We start from the raw sequence: 21,330 nt of genomic DNA, 5'->3' as shown, positions 1-21,330 counted from the left end.
ATCACCTTTGTGGTCTCACATAGAGCCATGGCCTTTGAATGTTCTTCATTTTTTTCCACAAATTCTGGGATTGAAACTTGTCAATTACATTTTCATACTGTGTCTCATTCTTACATAGAACAAGTTGCATGAGAAAGATTGAAGAAAGAGGGATCTTTGGAAAAGTCCTACAAGATACACATGGTTACAATAGGCTACATAACAAAAGCCATTCATTCACTAGCAATGTAAGAAAATTAGACAGCAAATGTATGAGTACATACAACAGTCTGAGAATATCTAAAGCAAAAAAAAAAAAAAAAAAAAAAAGAATATCCAAAGCAACTGAGAAAGGAGAACATAGTTAGGGGCAATACGTTACCTGACTTCAAGACTCAAGCTATAATAATCAAGATAGTGTGGTGTAGGTTTGAGGATCAGCAGACAGATCAAATGGAATAGAATGGAAAGCCCAAATTAGACCCACATCTGCACTGAATTTTCTTTCATTTTTTTTTAAGATTTTATTTATTTATTCATGAGAGACCCAGAGAAAGAAACAGAGGTGGAGACACAGGCAGAGGGAGAAGCAGGCTCCATGCAAGGAGCCTGACATGGGATTCGATTCTGGGTCTCCAGGATCAAGCCCTGGGCTGAAGGAGGTACTAAACCGCTGAGCCACCCGGGCTGCCCTACATTGAATTTTCAACAAAGATACTAGAGCATTCCAGTAGGGTTGGAAAAAATGAATTTCACCCCATACTTTACACCATATGAAACATTATTCTGAGATAGAGCATAGACCTAAATGTAGAAGCTAAAACAGTAAAGGCTTCTGGAAGAAAACAGAAGAAGATATGTTTGTGACTTAGGGGAAGGCAAAGATTGCTTAGGAATTTAGCAATAACCATAAAAGCAAAAAAATAAAAATAAAAATAAAAAATAAAAAATAAATAACAACAACAAAAACCTAGACTTTATCAAAAGTAAAGAATATAGGAACTAGGTAAGATTTCATGAGTTCAAATTCATGTGGTAAAATTTATCTGGTGTGTACCTTCAACAATTTGCTTATCCTTCCTGTGCCTCAGTTTCCTTTCTGCAAGTGAGGATATCAGTAATGCAGTGATGTGCATTACTTGTGCAGGTTTATATGGACTAGCACAAATGAAACACTTTTCGTAGTATCCAGAACATGGTACTCATTCAGTAAACCATTCAGGCACTTATTCAATGATAAGAAGCTTCTTTTAAGGTCTTTGCCCCTAGAGGCACGTTGGACAGACACTTGATAGTACTCGATTGGGCATCTAGTTAGCATAGTTTAGTGCTGAGTGAAATGGGAGATGGTGGAAGAGGCAGATAAGGAAGAAAACCACAGATTCCTAGGGATCAAGATTGGATACATAAGATCTCCCAGGCTCTTAAGCACGTGCTATTGTGCCATGTCCTATAGACCACTTTGTGCATGGGTGTCAACTCCACTTCTCCTACCCATGTGCCCATTCTAGATTTAGTGTTTTAATTAGCTACTCGGTGGTTTCGTGTGTTGCGGGATGCATAAAGGAAAAAGAAACATAAAGTTACAGGATTTTTAAAAAGTATAACTACTACAGAACTAAACATTATGACTGAGGAATTATTCAATGTCATATGAATCACTGATCAACATAATTATGTCCACTTCATTGGATTAAAAAAAAGTCTACTTTTTCCCACTTTACAATCTTACATTCTTGGTGTATAAGCTCATGAAAGCAGTAGGTCTGTCCCTAAGCACAGTATTTGGCATATGCATTTTAGGAATATTCACTCTAATGGGACTCCCATCTCTTCCATTTGCAAGTTTCATAATAAGCTGTTCTCTTTCAATTGCAGATGACACTACTCAAGTTACCTCTGATTATGAAACCAATAACAACAGTGATAGCAGTGATATTGTACAGAATGAAGATGAGACAGAGTGCCTGAGAGAGCCTCTACGGAAAGCTTCCACTTGTGGAACATACACGCCTGAGACCATGATATTCCTGGTAGCGCCATATCACTTTCCTCATTTATTTACTTCAGAAATTTTTAACTTGACTTAAAAAAAATCGATCCCTGAATCATTAGATTTACAGATGTATCTCTTTTGGGTCACACATGCCTTATACCCATACCCATATGTACCAGTATAATTTTTCCTTATCCAGATTTTATTGATCTCTTCACAATTCTCTTATTTAATGATTAAAAGCACAAGTATTCATCACCACAAGTGATTACAGATATTTCTTAATCCTAGAATCTAAAAGTGTAAGTATGCATAGGAAAAGAATATTTCATCCAGTGAAGCAATATTTTATAAATATTAATCAATAAAAGTGAAATATGTTAGTTGTCTTAGGGCTTCTGCTGGGTTTTTTTTCCTACCACCTCGTTCATTTAGAAAATGTGCCAATATTTATTTTCTTATTATATTAAACTAGGTTTATACTGACACTTAGTATCCATTAAAATATCCTTTAATGAGAGCTTACTTTGTGTGTTTATAGAGATCCATTTAAAGAGAATAAAAGTGTATATTTGAATCAGGTTAATTTCAGGGAGGTAGCAAATAGAAAATAGTTGGCTGTCGTGTAATTATCAATTGCTGCTATTATCATTTTTCTCTTATCTGATTTACCACTTATACTTTCAAAGAGATTACCAGATAAAGTAATTGGTAGGTTTCTAATCCTCATTATCTTTATTTATTTTATTTAATTTATTTTTTGGTAAATGTATTCTTAAGAATGTCCTCTTTGGAACCAATTATAAAATGTCTTTATGTTAATATGGCACATGTTTCTTTGGAAGCCATATATCACATGAGTTTCTTTTTTTTTTTTTTTTTTTTTTTTTTTAAATTTTTTTTATTTATTTATGATAGTCACACAGAGAGAGAGAGAGAGAGAGGCAGAGACACAGGCAGAGGGAGAAGCAGGCTCCATGCACCGGGAGCCCGATGTGGGATTCGATCCTGGGACTCCAGGATCGCGCCCTGGGCCAAAGGCAGGCGCCAAACCACTGCGCCACCCAGGGATCCCTCACATGAGTTTCAAAATTAAAATCTATGAAAAATGTGGCAATTATCATCCCACAGGATTAATGCTGATTTTGAGGCAATAATATAAATTTGGCTGAGTAGGGAGTGATTAACTCCTCCCCACTCATGGGTTTCTTTTGAGAGTCCAGTATAAGCCAGGAGCTCTCCCAGAAAACTTTACATAAACATATAAAGAGATAAATTTACATACGATTTCAGAATATCCTTAAGTTCTTGAACCTTTAAGAACCCCACAGTACGCGAAAAGCAGTTATATTAACCTATGAAAGAAACATGTATTTTTTTTCTGTAGCATATATGAACCAACAATAGGCAGGCACTTAATAAGTTAAATTCATCATATGAAGCACCATTAGGACATTTTCGCCTTACTTTGGGATCAATGTCTTGTTCGTCTTGATTTTTTTTTTTTAAATCTCTCATTTACCCTGAGGTTTTAAGTCATTTGTTTTTGTAAACTCAGCTGTTGAATTGGGCTTACCAAAGCACAAATTGCTTTGTAGAAAAACTGTATGTTCTTAAAATATTTTCATCTTCATTTCTAGGACAAGCCAATTCTTGCTCCTGAACCTCTTGTCATGGATAACTTGGACTCAATTATGGAGCAGTTAAATACTTGGAATTTTCCAATTTTTGATTTGGTGGAAAAAATAGGAAGAAAATGTGGCCGTATTCTAAGTCAGGTAAGAAATGCATTCATACATATGACGTTAAATGTAGAAAAAAATTCCTTGGTCAGTTAAAGCTCTGTTCATGCTTGACACTGGTGGTGGATATTGGATGGAGAAAGGAAATTTTAGTACCCAACATTCTGTAGATTCCTTAGTGGTGGATTAACAAAAGGAATTGGAACTTCAAGTGAGTGGAATACCGTTATTATGCAATTAAAATATGTAGTTTTTAAGGCAAAGTGGAAGAGAGCAAGGATACACAAGCAAGATGGAGAAATACATCTGAAATTTATAGAATTCAGCAAAAGAAAAGTAGGTACAGTCTCAAAAGAAGAAAGTTGCCTAATTATAAATAGTAATTTATTGTGTAAATTTTTTTTCTGTTTTTTAAACCTCTTTTTTTTTTTAGGGAGGGAGGGGCAGTAGATGAGGAAGAAACAATCTTAAGAAGGTTCCACACCCAATTCAGAGCCCAATGTGGGGCTTGATCTCATGACACTGAGATCATGACCTGAGCCAAAAGAGCCAAACACTTAACCAACTGAGCCCTTAAAACTTCTGAATATTACAGTGCTTAGGTCTTATCAAGAGTAAGGTATCGTGCAGAAACACATTTCCTTCCATTGCTGTAGAAACATATCTGTGTTTTAATATAGAAAACACCTTTAAGTATCACAAGAAGTATAGAATATGATCTGTTGCTACTTAACAAGACTTTTTGTATTTTTTCCTTAAACCAGACTTACTTTCAAGGCTTCCCACATTAAAAAAAAAAAAAAATGTTTCCCTGAGGGAGAAAGAAAACACAGAAATTAAGAAGTTGAACATGTTTGTTCTTAATAAATAAAACACTGAATTTGGTCTATTATCAAACACCTATCAGAATACATACTCAATTAAGGAGGATTATGTAATAATACTTGTCAGCTTATTTAAAAATGTTTCAGGGGTGTTTTCATAGATGGAATAAATATCACTGCAGAGATACTAAAGACCACCAAACTTACATAAGACTTAGGTGAAAATTCAAGACCCAGATTAATTGGAGCAATGAACACCTCCCTGGAGAACACCAGAAGAGAAATCACGTATTGTACTTATTTCTACTCGGTGCATCAGTAGAGATAGGCTTTCTTCAGACATCTCAACAACTCGGAGTGTGGGGCTTCAGGGTGAGGATTCCTGATGCATGAAGGTTTGAAGGTAAAGGATAAAAGGGACTTTTCCTTTGTTTTTCAGTTCTACAAACACAAAGTACTAGTCTAGTGTTCCAGAAGAAAAGTTATGTTCCTGCCTTATAGGGACTAGTAGGGCAATTAGATATGGGTCAAAGTCATGACAATTCAACTTGCTACATACAAAAGAAATGTGCTAAGATGATTGATGGACAATGAAATTCAAAATGATGACAGTCTATGTAGCATATAGTTGCCTCTGCTAGATTTTCTTCCGACCACAAACACCTTGAGGACTGGAATGATAGCCCTTGCACTTTTACTAGGAGTCAATGGTCCCATCTTTCCTCCTTTAACTTCTCCTCAGTTCTAAGCAACATCTTTTAAAATATATTTTTTAAGATTTTGTTTATTTATTCATGAGAGACACACAGAGAGAGGCAGAGACATAGGCAGAGGGAGAAGCAGGCTCTCTGTAAGGAAGCTTAATGTGGAACTTGATCCCAGGAACCTGGGATCACAACCTGAGCCAAAGGCAGACGCTTAACCACTGAACCACCCAGGTGCCCCTAAAATGGTTTTTTCAAGATTTATTTTTTTTTTAGAGAGTGCAAGTAAGCAAGGAAGGGGAGAGACAGAGGGAGAGAGAAACTCAAGTGGACTGTGCTGTGCACAGAGCCAGACTCAGAGTTTGATCTCCCAGCCCTGAGATTAGGACCTGAGCCCAAACCAAGAGTTGGACACTTAACCAACTGTGCCACCCAGGGGCCTTGAAGACAGGTATAATGACAACTATTTTTATCCAGTCCACCTTAGTCTCACACCTCAGGGCTCCTCCTGGGAGGTTTTATATCCCACTTTCTGAAACTCCTTGTAGACTATGTCTCTGAGACATAGGTTTTATAGTAGACATAGGTTTTATATCCCACTTTCTGAAACTCCTTGTAGACTATGTCATGTGATTTTACATGAAAATATTTCTGTAATGGTGCCCTGGAAGAAGAGGTGGCAGTGGGCCAGGAAGACTTCTTTTTTATTCTTTTTTATTCACTGCAGAGTGTGGTTCCTATAAAGAGAAAAATTTCACATGTTCTGTATTTAATCCGTAGATCACAGACCTCCCCTCCACAAACTCTGTGACTTAATCTCCTCAGTAACTTTGATGCAAATAATGTGTCTAATCTCTGTTCTTCAGAAGAAGAAACTATAGCTTAAAAGAGCCTATACCATTTATCTGAAGTCATAGGGTAGATTTTAGACATATGATTTGAATCCAGATGTAGCCATATCAGAAAACCATACTTGTAGTCTTCATTTACCTTCAGCAGTTTCTCAGCACCCCCATAAAACCCATTGACTTATTCTGTCTTCAACACTCTGAACAGAGAGCTGGAGCCAGTAGAAAAGCGGTTATTCTAACAGTCAGCTTTTTAGCACTAGTGACAAAATAGCAAATACTATATTTGCTATACTAATACAGGTCCCTCTATACCTAGCTCCCCTTGAAGTTCTGGGAGCTGGGGGTGACACTTGACCAGCTTTGCCACAAAATATTTTTAAGAGTCCTGGATAGGAGTACAGAGCAGAAAGATGAGATATAATGAACAATTAGATTGCAATAAAATTCACTAATGTGTTTTTCTTCCAGTCACCTTCCAGAAAGAAATACATAGCTACATGAGCCTTAGTATGTCACTGTTTATCTTTCCAATTTACAAAACATTGAACTTCGAGAAAATGCAGTTTTGTCTTACTGAGTAGAACTTTATGGGTTTTCTCTTTGATTTAAGTTTATAAGCACAAAATCATGACATTTTCACTGTGTGAAAGGCATACTTTTTTCACCTTTAGTAAGACTGTGGGACAGCTGAAATGAATTAACTTGAACATTCCGAGAAATCACCTTTTGGCTGAAACTACACAGAAAAAGTCCTACTTCAAAAGATTTTTAAAGAGACATATGTGCAATGGAAATGACTTTTCAGTCTCAGTATACTGACTGCCTTCTTGATGATTATCATGTTTATTTTAACAAATTTTAAAGGACATGGTTCAAAAAAAAAAAAGGACATGGTTCAAGTTTGGAAATAGTACTTACTTTTTCCAATTACCAATATTTACCAGATTAATGGTATCTTTGTGAGTTTAAGTTATTGGTGGTTGATTCTTTAACAGCATGTTGGTGAAAATTCTCTTATTTTAAAATCATACTCTAAAATATCCTGTTGTCTTACTCTTTTAAGTGTTTAAGGTAATAGTAGAAGAAAACCTTAGTTATTTACAATCCTAACAACATTGCTTTTCAAATACTAGTGGTACAATTTGCAGCAGTTTAGAGTACAAAATCTGAAGCCAAAAGGCTTGGCTTGAATTCTGGTTCTGATAATGTTGTCAGATGTGTGATCTTGGACAAGTCACTGAAGTAACATGCATAGTTAAATCCATTAGGTATTTATAAACAAAAACTCAAATATAGACCAAAGCAGTAGTAAATAGGAGATAACAACAACAACAACAACAACAACAACAAAAGAAAACCTAGCTTGAAATATTACAGAAATCATAAACTTCACTTTCTGTTGCCTTTGGCGGGGGGGGCGTTGTGGGGCGAGGGAGAGAAGAAGAGAAAAGGAAAGAATCTCAAGCAAACTCCATGCCCAGTACAAGCCCAATGCTGGGCTCAACCTCACAACCCTTAGATTATGGCCTGAAAAAATCAAGAGTCTGATGCTTAACCAACCGAATCACTCAGGTGCCCCTGTTGCATTTTTAAAGGGAGGAGATAGGCATTATATGTTATGCACAAAAAGGACAAAATTTAAATGTACTTGCCATTCAGAGTGAAGAAAAGCATTGAGAAGTTAATGTACATAATATAGAATCTGTTCCCAACTTAACTACAGTAATCCTTTAAAATATAAGTCAAACGGGGTGCCTGGGTGGCTCAGGTCATGATCCTAGGGTTCTGGAATGGAGTGCTGCATCCGCTCCATGCTCAGTAGGGGGTCTACTTCTCCCTCTTACTCTGTCCCTCCCCTGCTCAGACTCCTTCTCTCTCTTTCAAGTAAATAAAACCTTAAAAAAAGAAAAAAATAAGTCAAATAAAGTCACTTCCCTGCTCCAGTCACTACCTCCAGTCAGTGGCTCTCTACCTCAGAGAAAAAATATTAAAATGATCAGTCTGGCTATCAAACCCCAAGATTACACGGTGCCACATTCCACTTTGCCATTGCTAACTTAAATTCTCCTCCTGTCCTCATTCATTCTGAAAGCCATGCTGGCTTATTTGCTGTTTCTTGAGTACAGGGCCTTTGCACAGGCCTTTTTTCCTGTATAGAAAACTTTGTTCTTAGATATCCATGTACCTCAGTCTATGTCTCCTTCACTTCTTTGCCCAAATGTCACCTGGATATGCCTACTCTAACCACCATACCTAAAAAAGCAAATTCTGTAGCTTCCCTATCCAGTCCTCCATGCTTGTTCTCCTTTTTCTTTTTCTATATTACTTACTACTTTCTTTTTTTTTTTAAGATTTTATTTATTTACTCATAAGAGACTGTGGAGAGAGAGAGAGAGAGAGGGGCAGAGACACAGACAGAGGTACAAGCAGGTTCCATGCAGGGAGCCTGATGTGGGACTCAATCCTGGGTCTACAAGATCAGGTCCTCGGCCGAAGGCGGCACTAAACTGCTGAGCCACCTGGGCTGCCCCTACTTACTACTTTCTATCATAGTGTATACTTTACTTATTATATCTGTTGTTTACTGCCCTCCCCTGCTAAATAGACAATGAGCTCCCTGAAGGAAGAGATCTTTGTTTTTGTTCATCTGCATATATGCCTCATATGCAGAAGAGTATCTGGCATGTGGTGGGCACTCAATAAATGTATACTGAATGAATAATTTTTTGGTTATTCAGCCTAAATAGGTAAACTGAGGCAAGCTCAAAATTGTCAGAAGGATGAGTATATTCAGGAATAGCAGAGGAAGTACAATATATAGGCTGTGCAAACTGTAGTTGCGCTCACTACAGTGAGTCTCCTGAGGGTTTGGTGTATTATAGGCAGGGATTGTATAGAGGGGTAGTTCAGTTAGAGTCCATTAAAATCAAAAACAAATGGAGACCAGGTTTGAAATTGCTTGAGTAGACAAAACCAGTGTAGTCATACAAGCAAAGCTCGAGTCAGCTTATTTTGCCAGACCAGACCAACCTGGATTATTCCTTGTTCATGCCTCTGGAAACTATAAGTACAACTTCCTTAGGTTGATACGAAGCAACTCCTGATCAACTCCATACCATTTAAGAAAATTCCAATGTTACTGCTTTTCTAAAAATTGGTCATTTATAGGAAATCAGTCTCTCGGACCTTGAATTTTGTTTTTCTGAGGGCACGTGCATGAGATTTTTTTGTTTCATCTCCTCCAGTTTCATTTTAGATTGAAATTCCATTATAGTTTTATATATAGAGAGGCATAATATGTAGACAAACATATAGACATATAGTTTTATATATAGATATATATGATAAACACGGAGTACATAATTAAAGGAGTATTATTGAATTTAAATAGATTTAAAGTCAGTAACAAAACATAGAAATTTAGCTAAGAAACAGCATACAACAGATTGAGAAGAAATATTTCAAGACAACTTTAAGAAGAGATGCAGATAACAAAAATGACGAGGGCAGCCCAGGTGCCTCAGCAGTTTAGCGCCACCTTCAGCCCAGGGCCTGATCCTGGGAACCCGGGATCTAGTCCCGTGTTGGGCTCCCTGCATGGAGCCTGCTTCTCCCTCTGCCTATGTCTCAGTCTCTCTCTCTCTCTCTCTCTCTCTTTCTCTCTTTCTCTCTCTCTGTCTCTCATGAATAAATAAATAAAATCTTTTAAAAAAAAATGACGAGTAGTTCTTTCTTAAAGTCTCCTGAGTTCTAACCAACACTGTGCCTTTGTGACTTGCAGTAAGGCCACTTGAAATGGTGCTGCACTCGGTTCTGCCATGTGAATAACCATTCCCCTTCCCATTACCTTCTTCGGTGCCTTTATCACTTTTTTCTCCATCATTTGCATGTCAAATATACCAGCTACGTACGTAGATATTCACTGGATTTGGGTCGGTAGAGCTGTGAATGCAATTGGAAGGAGAATAAATATTTGGAAGAGAAAGAGAAAACAGGGAAGGAAGAAATAATTTAGATGTTGTTATTTATACTGCATAAGAATAAATCAGTTTTTTCTATGTATTTAGTCCAAGTAACCGTTTTTCTCTCTCTCATTCTTTCCCCTTATCCTTCACTAAGTTACAGCTCCAAATCCCTTATCTTCTGGAAAGATTTAAAAAAAAATTAATCCAAATTAAAGCTTTCTCTCATTTGTTAGTGCTTACAGTATGCACTATACAATGAATGCTTTAATAAGTAGGATTCTCTAGTAATTGATATCACACACAGTTAAGTGCCTTGACATGTTTCTCTAATGTATACTGTTGTTTAGGTTGGTTGTTTTCTTGGTTGTATGTCCCCATCTTTAAAAACAGATTAAATACCCCTTATGGTCAGGGGCTATAGGGTCTAGACACATAGAGTTCTTCAATACTCACTTGACTTCTTGTTCCCAATAAGTGTGTCCTTGCTGGCCAGGAATTTTTTGTTTTAATTTTTTTTCTTTTTTGTGTCTAATACACACAGGGATGTTTTATAAAGCTTTGTCTTTCTCTTTATAGGTATCATACAGACTTTTTGAAGACATGGGTCTCTTCGAAGCTTTCAAAATTCCAGTTAGAGAATTTATGAATTATTTTCATGCTTTGGAGATTGGATACAGGGAAATTCCTTGTAAGTATAAGTTATCTGTGAAATAATGCTTTTCAAATTTGCCGAATTTGCAATGGGTAATGGGTTATTGAATCATTGGCAGCTAGCAGAGGACTACATATAGTAAACACTGGATGTGGCCACATGGTATAGTGATTACAAGGTTATAGCCTGTTTCAGAATCCTGGATCCTTCACTTCTCTGCTGTCAATGACCATAGTCTTACTTCACCTCTGCATGCCTCATTTCTTAATCTGTAAAATGGGGCTCATAATATCAGCTTCATAGGATTGTTATGAGGATAAAATGTGGTAATAAATCTAAAGGGGTTATAATAGTGCCTTCATGTAGTAAGCCAGTTTAAGTGTGTGCTTTATAAATAATGAAATGTTAAATTTATTACTCATTTTATAATATACTCTTCTTATTGGGTGAATTCAACTTTTGTTCTGGCAACTGCAGAGTTAAATCATGAGCTCTTGACATGTTTTCTTTTTTCTTTTTTTTTTTTTTTTTTGACATGTTTTCAATATAAGAAAAACCTGGCTGGGGTAGAGGGACAGGTGCATAATAGTCTAATTAATAAAATGGAACAAAAGAGGCACCTTAAAGTGATTGTGAAGAAATTATTGTAAATATTTTAAAAATCAGATAAATGTGAAGACCAAAGGAAGAGACACAACCAAGTCTTCAAGTTTATGAACTTTAAATATTATGAGAATAATTTTATTTATAATAATGCAAAGTTTGAACAGAGAGGAGATGTTAAATTTTGAATATGGAGCATTTCTGGTATCATCTGAATATGAGAGTAAAATCACCATACATGCTAAAAAATATATAGAACTGAAGAAAATGTGCAAAAATCAGGGAATGCAGGGAAGGGAAGTTGTGGAAATGTGCAGAAATCATGGGGTATTTTTAAAAAATAAATGCATAGCAAGAGAAGTAGCCAGATGTCATACATTGATTGAAGCATGCCTTAAATATGTGTCGTTCAAATCATGTTTTAAGTTATAAATTTGCTTTTATATACCTTAGGGGAGGTGTATCTCCCTTGAGGGAGATAGCAAAGTACAGATATTTCCAGAAAGGAGTTGTACAGTGATCCATTATTAACATTGTTTTTCAAAGTGGCATCCACATGCTACATGAGAATGAAAATACACAGCTGATAGTGTGTGATAGGAGAAAAGAATGAAGAATTGGATCTACAAATGAGATTTGTTGGAGAATATGGGACCAAAATGCAGATAAGACAAGACAGTGGGTGTAGAGGAGAAAGGAGCTTAAGAGTACTGGGTCTCTTGGAAAAGTCTGGGGCAGCCCCGGTGGCTCAGCGGTTTAGCGCCACCTTCAGCCCAGGGTGTGATCGTGGAGACCCTGGATCCAGTCCCGCATCAGGCTTCCTGCATGGAGCCTGCTTCTCCCTCTGCCTGTGTCTCTGCCTCTCTCTCTCTCTCTCTCTCTCTCTCTCTGTCTCTCATGAATAAATAAAAATCTTAAAAAAAAGAAAAAAGAAAACTCTGGCCAGTAGGGCCAAGGAAATTGACAGAAGTGAAAAAGGGGTATTTTGAAAGAATCTCAAACAAACCTTGCTTTCTTAATACCATTTTCCCAGGGCACACCCTGGGTGGATGCCAGTGATTCACATAAGTGTTACTGATTTTTCAACAGCTAGTCATCAGACTAAATTTACAAATTGTTATATTTCCAAATGTATTTCAGTGACATGATCAGCTATAGCCAAGTCCATTAAGTACCAATTGATATAATAACTACTAACTTTTCTCTAGGCAGTATGTCATAAAATCATAGGGAAAGTTGATCAGTACTTAAGTGTAAAAAGAAGTTTCCAGATTTAAATTTTATTCTTCATTTTTATATTTTATTTTACAACCGAATAGATTTTTTTTTTCTGAAATAGTGGGTTCTTCGTTCCATGTGAAAATAATTTGTTATAATAAACCTGCTTGCTCTCTTAGGAACCCTAAACACTTTCTTGTATAGGGAATTCATTTATATCTTCTCACAGAAAAGTTTTAGCTTGACTGGTGATCCCTTTTTAAATAGTGATTTTTGCATGTGGTAGTGTTATAAATTCAGATTAATTTAGATATTTATTAAAAGCTTTGTTTATCATCAATTATAGTTATCTTATACAAAAATTTGTTGTATGTATCCTTACTTTAATGTCTACTCCTAGAGAACTATATTTCTAATAGCTGTGTCTAAATAAACCCATACCTAAATGAAAAAGCCCAAAATGGGATTAGCTTTAATATGACAATGACCTAAAATAGTAGAAACTAAATTTTATTATACTTTTAAGCACACTTTTAACAATTTTTAAGAGAAGAGGAAAATATAACAACCTTTAAATTTTTACCCAGAACCCTTACTAAAATTTGAAGAATCTAGATTTAAAAATAGACACATTTGTAGGTAGGTAGATATTTCATGGAATAGCAGTGGGATGAGGTATAAATATAGGCAATTCACTGATAAAGATATGATACCGAATATATATTTGTTCAATAAAGATTAGGATAAATTAAGGTATAATTGATACCCAATTGCCCAGAGAAATAAATAATGTTCATTGTCGTTCACAGTCCCTTTCAGTTGGGCATACTGGCAAGTAAAGAAGATAAATCATCAGGTCTTGTTCATTCATTAATTCAAAGTTAGTTTTGAGAATGCTTCTTCTATTTTCAGAAACTTTCATCTCTAAAATATATTCTTCCTAAAATCAATCATTCTTGTTATTGAAGTTGGAGAAATGAGGAGAGTGGCAGTGATGAGAATAATTTTATTCCGTGTTTAGTTCAGTTCAATTAAGCTATATGTCATGTGCCCATCAGTTTTTAAACTAGACACCGAGGTGGCATGGGACAAGCTAGAAAAGCAAAACTATTTTAGTATTTACTATATTCCAAAGGCAAAAAGTGTTTAAAGTGTCACTTCTCTTTAATACATTTCCAAAGGAGTATAGACAGAATTTAAATTGAAAATCTAAATCTATAGGGCAAAAAATTTTACATTTAACTCCAGCCCTCCTTCCTTGCTAGCTCACTTCAACTCTGTTCTTGAGGGAAAAGGAGAAAGTTGAAAAAACAAGTGTATTAAGACAGAAAAGGGAGATGGGTAGACTATGGGAATGAGATGAGGCATGTTATGTGTTAGTGTGTGTGTGTGTGTGTGTGCGCGTGTGTGTGTGTTGGCAGAGGGGCAGAAGGACAGAGCCTTGCCAGATGGGTGAAAAACTATCAAAAGAGTTGGGGGTTTGTCCAAAATGCAGAGATGAAGGAAGAGGGATGATCATAATAAAGATAGCTCTAATACCATTCCTTCTCCCTCTCAGTTGCCTACTGTGGCTATGAGAAGAGGAATTTTTAAGCATATTTCTGTGTAGGGAAATAAGCAGCATCCACCTGCCTTCCTTCTGTGTGCCACTAACACCAAAAATGTTGGTTTTTTGGGGGGCACTTGGGTGGCTCAGTTGGTTAAGCATCTGCCTTCAGTTTGGGTCTTGATTCAAGGATCCTGGGAAGGAGCCCTGATCCGGCTCCACTCTCAGTGGGGAGTCTGCTGCTCCCTCTGCCCGTCCCTGCCCCCACTCGTGCTCTCTCTCTCTCTCTTTCTCATATAAACAAATAAAATCTTTTTTAAAAAAAATCTTATATTTTTTCTTTCTTCCCTGACCAGAGAGACCAGATGTTCTCTCCAATTCCCATTATCATTATCACTGTTCTCTATTTTCTCTTTCTCTGTTCAGTATTATTCAGAGATGTAATCTACTATATTGGAAGAAACTGTATTACGTAGTTGGTTATTGGAAATAGAGTATGTAAAGTTAGCATGCTTAAGTATAGCAATCAATGAAATATTGTGAAGTCCAGTAAACAAAAAAGCTTGAAAGAATTGCACCAGGAAAAGGTGAGCCAAGAACGCACCAGGCCTTTAGTCATAGTTCAATAGAAGCTGAACTGCATGTATAAAATAGACCCTCTTCCCATGATAATGATGTTGTAACTAGAAGATTTGGTTTTCCCATAGATTTTGCTCTTCTAAGTGATCCAACTCCTACATTAATGTGCAAGGAAGTTTTTATTTTTCTCTTCAGATATTTCCTAGAGCTGTATTGCCATATTAGAATTTTTAGATCAGAGAACATCATTGATTGTGGTTTTCAATTCTGCTTTATGAATTTAACATATATGTATATAATTATTATTTTTTACCAGTGTTTTGAGTTGGATACAAAAGAATAGTACTATGTTTCATTCACAGAATATATTTGCATGTTATTACCAGATATGAAATATTGAGTGGTATAGACCATTGGTCTGACCTAGTTGAAGTATGTCATGGGTCTTTCTTTATTCTGGTCCTCTGCATAATCTTATACAGGGACATGGAAATAAGTATAAGGATAAATATCACAGTGATTGCACATAGTGAGCTTTCTTTTTTTTTTTTTTTTAAAGATTTTATTTATTTTTTCATGGAGATGCAGAGAGAGAGAGAGGCAGAGACACAGGCAGAGGGAGAGGCAGGCTCCACGCAGAGAGCCTGACGTAGGACTCAATCCAGGGTCACGCCTTTGGCTGCAGGCGGCACTAAACCACTGCGCCACCAGGGCTGCCCCATAGTGAGCTTTCTATGGATGTTAGGTTTCTGGTAGATTCTGGACAGATTTTTTTCCCTTCAGACATCTGCATGCATAATAAACATTATGTGTGCTTCCCACCCCCCACCCCTGGTAACTATGAATATTATGGAGTCATGGAAGAGTAATCAAAGAGCATTTGTCCTAGAAAGTTTGGCTGCCTTTCACTGGGGTATTAAAATATTAAGACTAAACTCTTTATCCAGTAGATGGCACTCTTAGTCCTTGGACCCCAAAGTTCACAAATTAATGACTTTTCCTTTGCATTGGTTACAGATCATAACAGAATTCATGCCACTGATGTTTTACATGCTGTTTGGTATCTTACTACACAACCTATTCCGGGCCACTCAACTGTGATTAATGATCATGGATCAACAAGTGATTCAGGTACGTATTAAGTACATCTGTGCTCCCTTGTTAACTGGTGGGGAAGGTTGGGAGGGGAAGCATTTCTTTAAAAAAGGAGGTCAAAACAAATAGTATCAGTTTAATACTTTTAAAAATTTCTATTTAATTTTCTCTTCTCAGATTCTGACAGTGGATTTACACATGGACATATGGGATATGTATTCTCAAAAATGTATAATGTACCTGATGATAAATACGGATGTTTATCTGGAAATATCCCTGCTTTAGAGTTAATGGCACTATATGTGGCTGCAGCCATGCATGATTATGATCACCCAGGAAGGACTAATGCTTTCCTGGTTGCAACTAGTGCTCCTCAGGTAAATCTTTCAATTTTGATTAGAAGAAAGAATTCTATTTAGAGATTTTTCCAAAGAAAATTAATTTTCTAAGTTTACTTATAATGGGGACCAAATGAATATGAGCCAAACTATATTTAGCCCTAGGGCAGAATTCTTAGAGACCAAGCTAATTTTGAAAAGATACCGTGTTTGTTCCAGGATATTAATGGCAGCTATGCAACTTTATTACCCATGGGGATCCCTTCTCAGTTTTCTTCTTAAGAAGAAAAACTAGTTGAATCCATATTAATGAACCTTCTCAACAAAGAAAATCCAACCTATACAAAAGTGCCTTTTGAAACTATTAAAGAACCAGATCTTTCTTGAACTTTTAATTTTGCAAGTCGTCTTTGTATATAAATCCCATTCCTTTGAAGTATATTCATCATAACAACTGTGATTCTTATGACATTTCTATTGGTTAGTAGGATTTAAGCATCAATTTATTTCATTCATTTGAGGGAATTTTTTTTTACCTAAATATAGTATTCCAAAAACAATAACTTTTAAGAAGTCCATTTTCTTATATACTTCAATTTAGGTCAAAAATTAATCTCTGAGTATCTCAGATCTCCATCTATACAATGAAATTCAGTAAGTTTCTCCTTGATTTAATTAGTTGGTTCTGTGTTGCTAAGTATTCTGAGATCCTGTTTTTCTTTCTAAGTGATCTAGAAGTCAAATCTCATACTTTTTTTTCTTATTTTTTGTCTTTTACCCATTTCTCATCCATTTCCACCTGTTGTAGAGACTAGAATTTTCTTCTAATCTGTATGCAATAAAAATATCCTGATTTTTTTCTTCCCTGACTGCCTACTTTATTTCAGCATAACCTTCATATACCAGAATTATTTTCCCTAAAAATGGGCAAATCATTTTGTCAGCACTATTTATCATTCATATTTTCCTACACATTGTGTGCATTTTTACTTAGTTCAATTTAAATTTTCATGTGCCTTGTCTTTCTTTTTTATCCTTCTTTCTTTTTTTCCTGTATTGTCTATCTACCACACTAGTCTTCAAGTGATGTTTAGGTAACTTCCTCTTCTTTTGCGGTATCCCTCAGCATTATTCGGGAATTCCAAGCAAGTATATATTTATTATATACCTTTAATTACTAGTTGAAGGGTGAAATCTTCTATGGCTGCTTGTAGGGTGAGAATGTTTTAAATTATAAGCTCCAGGTATCCCTGGGTGTCTCAGTGGTCTAGCACCTGCCTTCGGCCCAGGGCATGATCCTGGAGTCCTGGGATCCAGTTCCACATCAGGCTCCCTGGATGGAGTCTGCTTCTCCTTCTGCCTGTGTCTCTGCCTCTCTCTCTCTCTGTGTGTATGTCTTGCATTAATAAATAAATAAAATCTTAAAAAATAATAAAAATAAATGATAAGCTCCTCAGGGAGTCCATTCATATTTATTAGTTATATGTGCTTAAGAATCAGTCTTACTCTAGATGCAGAAAGTAACTGAGTTACCTCCTAGGGATTTTCGTACATTTTCATTTTTTAATAGTTAAATTCCTGTGCAAAGAAGTTTGTTAAAAGCTAGCTCTAAACCCCTCATTTGCAGGAGTTTGGAATAAACTTTCAGGGAAATGGACTTCATCTTACAAAAAAAGGAAATTTTAACCAAGAAAAGTAATCAACAGTCAGTGTAATTATAGTATGGAATTTTTCTTAACCAACAGTCACAAGATTACATTTGTATGTTCCATGATAAAAGAGGATCCTGAAAGCTTTACCTGTTATGTATTTTTATGATTTTTTTTTAATTTAAAAGTTGAGCCCTTCAAGTTTTTTCTTTTTTTGCCCAGGCGGTGCTCTATAATGATCGTTCAGTTTTGGAGAATCATCACGCAGCTGCTGCATGGAATCTTTTCATGTCCCGGCCAGAGTACAACTTCTTAGTTAACCTTGACCATGTGGAATTTAAGCATTTTCGTTTCCTTGTCATTGAAGCAATTTTGGCCACTGACCTGAAGAAACACTTTGATTTTGTAGCCAAATTTAATGCCAAGGTAACTAGATTTGTACCAGTCTTCATTTTATGACCATATTGAAAGATGTCATGGAATCAGAGTGTGGAACAAAACTTACTGCTTTCACCTCTTATATGTCAAATGTGAAAATGAAATGCAATGAAATGTTTAACCAGAAGCAGATATGTGGGCAATGGTCCCAATCTAGAAATCTAAGAAGTTGAGGTTCTGTCTACATATATATTATAGTTTGTGCTGCAGAGAAATAAAATTCTCACTGTCATTGTGTTTTTTGTTTCATTTAATTTGCTCACTATGGTATATACTAACATAGATTATCTGGCTACTGCCGGATAGGTCAAAACCGGGAAACAAAATTTCATATATCAAACATAAATATCTAAATGTTAACTTAAGAAAATTTCTTATCATTTGTAGCTATATTTATTCATGGATAATTGGTAATTATCAATTTTAAATAGCATTTATTTTCAGTTCTATAATTAATAATTTTACCTATCATTTTTAATTTTATTTTTCGGATGAGCTATTTTACTATTATGCAAGCCAATAACATTTTAAATAGCTAAGAAGTTTCTAGTTTCTTGGTATTCTGATTTCTACATGTTAAGAAGATAATAAATATGTTGTTTATTCTTTTATTCAAATTTTCCTTTCATTGAGGCAAAACATATTTTACCCTTACCCCTCAAACAGGTGAATGATGATGTTGGAATAGACTGGACCAATGAAAACGATCGTCTACTGGTTTGCCAAATGTGTATAAAGTTGGCTGATATAAATGGGCCAGCTAAATGTAAAGAGCTCCATCTTCAGTGGACAGAGGGTATTGTCAATGAGTTTTATGAACAGGTAACTATTTTTTAAATTTTTTTTAAAGATTTTATTTATTTATTCATGAGAGACACACACAGAGAGAGGCAGAGACATAGCAGAGAGACAAGCAGGCTCCATGCAGGTAGCCCAATGTGGGACTCGATCCCGGGACTCCAGGATCATGCCCTGGGTCAAAGGCAGGTGCTCAACTGCTGAGCCACCCACACATCCGGTAACTATTTATCTTAATCCATACTTAGGCTGCTCATAAATTCGCAAAAGCTGTGGAAGTCTGATTGGTCCTTTATATTCACACTAACATCAGAAAACTCAAAATTCAAAGAAAAAATTATTTGCAAGTATTGCAGGGGGTGGAGGTGGGGGCAGGAGAAGATGTTGAAATAATGAAATGATGTAGACATTAGGAAGACCATTGACATATTTTTTAAATAAATTTATTATAATAGATGCTCATTTAAATTTATATGGATGACTGTACATCAGATTATTTACTCCTAATAGTCAATAATAACAGCATATGAAAAAAAACTTTAAAAATAGGCATTTTACTTGACATCATTATGTCAAATCACTGAAAACTCTAACACAAAATATAAGCATGCGTTCATCTTCCCCATAATTCCGTACACTGATCAGATTATACATGAAACTGAGTATTGTGAACTACTCTTTTAAGAGGAATCCAGAGGTAGTAGAGCATAGATAAAGGACAGGGATCAGTGGCATAAAAGGACACTGGAAGGGAGGTAGATGGGGGGATGGGATAACTGGGTAATGGGCATTAAGGAGGGCACTTGATATAATGAGCACTGGGTGTTATATACAACTGATGAATCACTAACTTCTACTCCTGAATCTAATAATACAGTATATGTTAATTAAATTGAATTTAAATAAAAAAAAATTTAAAAGTGAAGGTAATTACCCTGCAGGGAAATGGAGGTGATATAATAACTCTCTTCAGACACTTTAAAGACTGATACACAAAATTAGGACTAAGTGTATCATACATTGTTGCAGAGATTAGAGAAAATAAAGTTTCACTTAACACAGGATCTAATTTATAAGAAACATTAGATTTCTTTCTGCTTCTCTAAAAACGTTGTGAATATAACCACAATATAGAAGTTATAGGGAGATAGATTTCAAGACAATATGAGGAAGAAACTTGTATTATAAAGGCATCCAGAAATAAGATGAGGCACTTTTTTAAGTAATAAATTGCTTGTCACTGGACATATTTGAAGAAGGATTAGAAAGCTGTTTTGTGAGTTTTATAGACAGGACTCATACATAGAACAAAATGTTTGTACTTTCTAGAAAATACTGTATTGCCTTTTCTAGAAATGAGATTAATTCATAATTAATTCTCAAATATTGAAATACAAAAAAATAGGAGTGCCTGGGTGGCTCAGTTGGTTAAACATCTGTTCTTGGCTCAGGTCATGATCCCAGGGTCCTGGGATCCAGCCTTGCATGGGGCTTCCTGCTCAAGGATGAGGCCACTTCTTCCCTTTACCTTGCTCATTGTCTGTCTCTCAACTAAATAAAAATCTTTAAAAAAATAAATTACAAAGTAAAATACAAAAATACAGGGATCCCTGGGTGGCGCAGAGGTTTGGCGCCTGCCTTTGGCCCAGGGCGTGATCCTGGAGACCCGGGATCGAATCCCACATCGGGCTCCCGGTGCATGGAGCCTGCTTCTCCCTCTGCCTGTGTCTCTGCGCCTCTCTCTCTCTCTGTGACTATCATAAATAAATAAATAAATAAATAAATTAAAAAAAAAATACAAAAATACAAAAAAATAAAAAGATAACCCATTTATAATAATTATTCTACTACATGGGCATAATCATTGTTGGTATTTCAGTATATTTCCTTTATTAATTTTGCTAGGTGACTGCTGGTTTACATACAGTCTGTTTTTTTTTTTTTTTTTGGAGAGATTTGATGTAGCTCAAAATAAAAACACTTGCACAGTAGTATCAGTAGTATTATTAAACATATTGACAAATAGAAGTATCAGAAACCATATAATCACAGAACATATAATTCAACCAAAAGCTAGGATTAGGTAGCACATTTAATTGAGCAATAAATTATTCTAAGCTTTACTTACAGCCAAGGCAAAAGAAAGAAAACATGACTGACAGATTATATATTTGTTTCATAATTATTCCCAGCATTGCATTTTGAAGTGCATTTATACTCTAATAGAACAAGGAGTGACATATGATAAGAAATACCATCTCCCAACACATTAGACCATTTCTTCTATTGCCCCTTAATCAAAAGCCAAAACCTCAAGATCACAAAAGTGATAAAAGACAACAAAGCATTTTTA

At 35.8% G+C, this 21,330-nt stretch overlaps 1 protein-coding gene across 2 annotated transcripts in view; it reads left to right on the top strand.

Annotated features, from left to right (window-relative positions):
- Positions 1-21,330, top strand: part of PDE3A (phosphodiesterase 3A) — a 313,203-nt gene that overhangs the window by 279,434 nt on the left and 12,439 nt on the right. For both annotated transcript variants that reach the window (XM_072798776.1, XM_072798777.1), the window contains exons 8-14: positions 1,858-2,012; positions 3,616-3,753; positions 10,638-10,749; positions 15,677-15,790; positions 15,932-16,131; positions 17,964-18,167; positions 18,846-19,001. In XM_072798776.1, the coding sequence (XP_072654877.1) occupies positions 1,858-2,012; positions 3,616-3,753; positions 10,638-10,749; positions 15,677-15,790; positions 15,932-16,131; positions 17,964-18,167; positions 18,846-19,001 (1,079 nt within the window). The remainder of the gene's footprint in view (positions 1-1,857; positions 2,013-3,615; positions 3,754-10,637; positions 10,750-15,676; positions 15,791-15,931; positions 16,132-17,963; positions 18,168-18,845; positions 19,002-21,330) is intronic.

This window comes from Canis lupus, chromosome 25 (assembly GCF_048164855.1).
Source record: "Canis lupus baileyi chromosome 25, mCanLup2.hap1, whole genome shotgun sequence".
NCBI lineage: Eukaryota > Metazoa > Chordata > Mammalia > Carnivora > Canidae > Canis > Canis lupus.
Note: the sequence above shows the minus strand (reverse complement) of the source record. Positions and strands in the feature narration are given on the sequence as shown.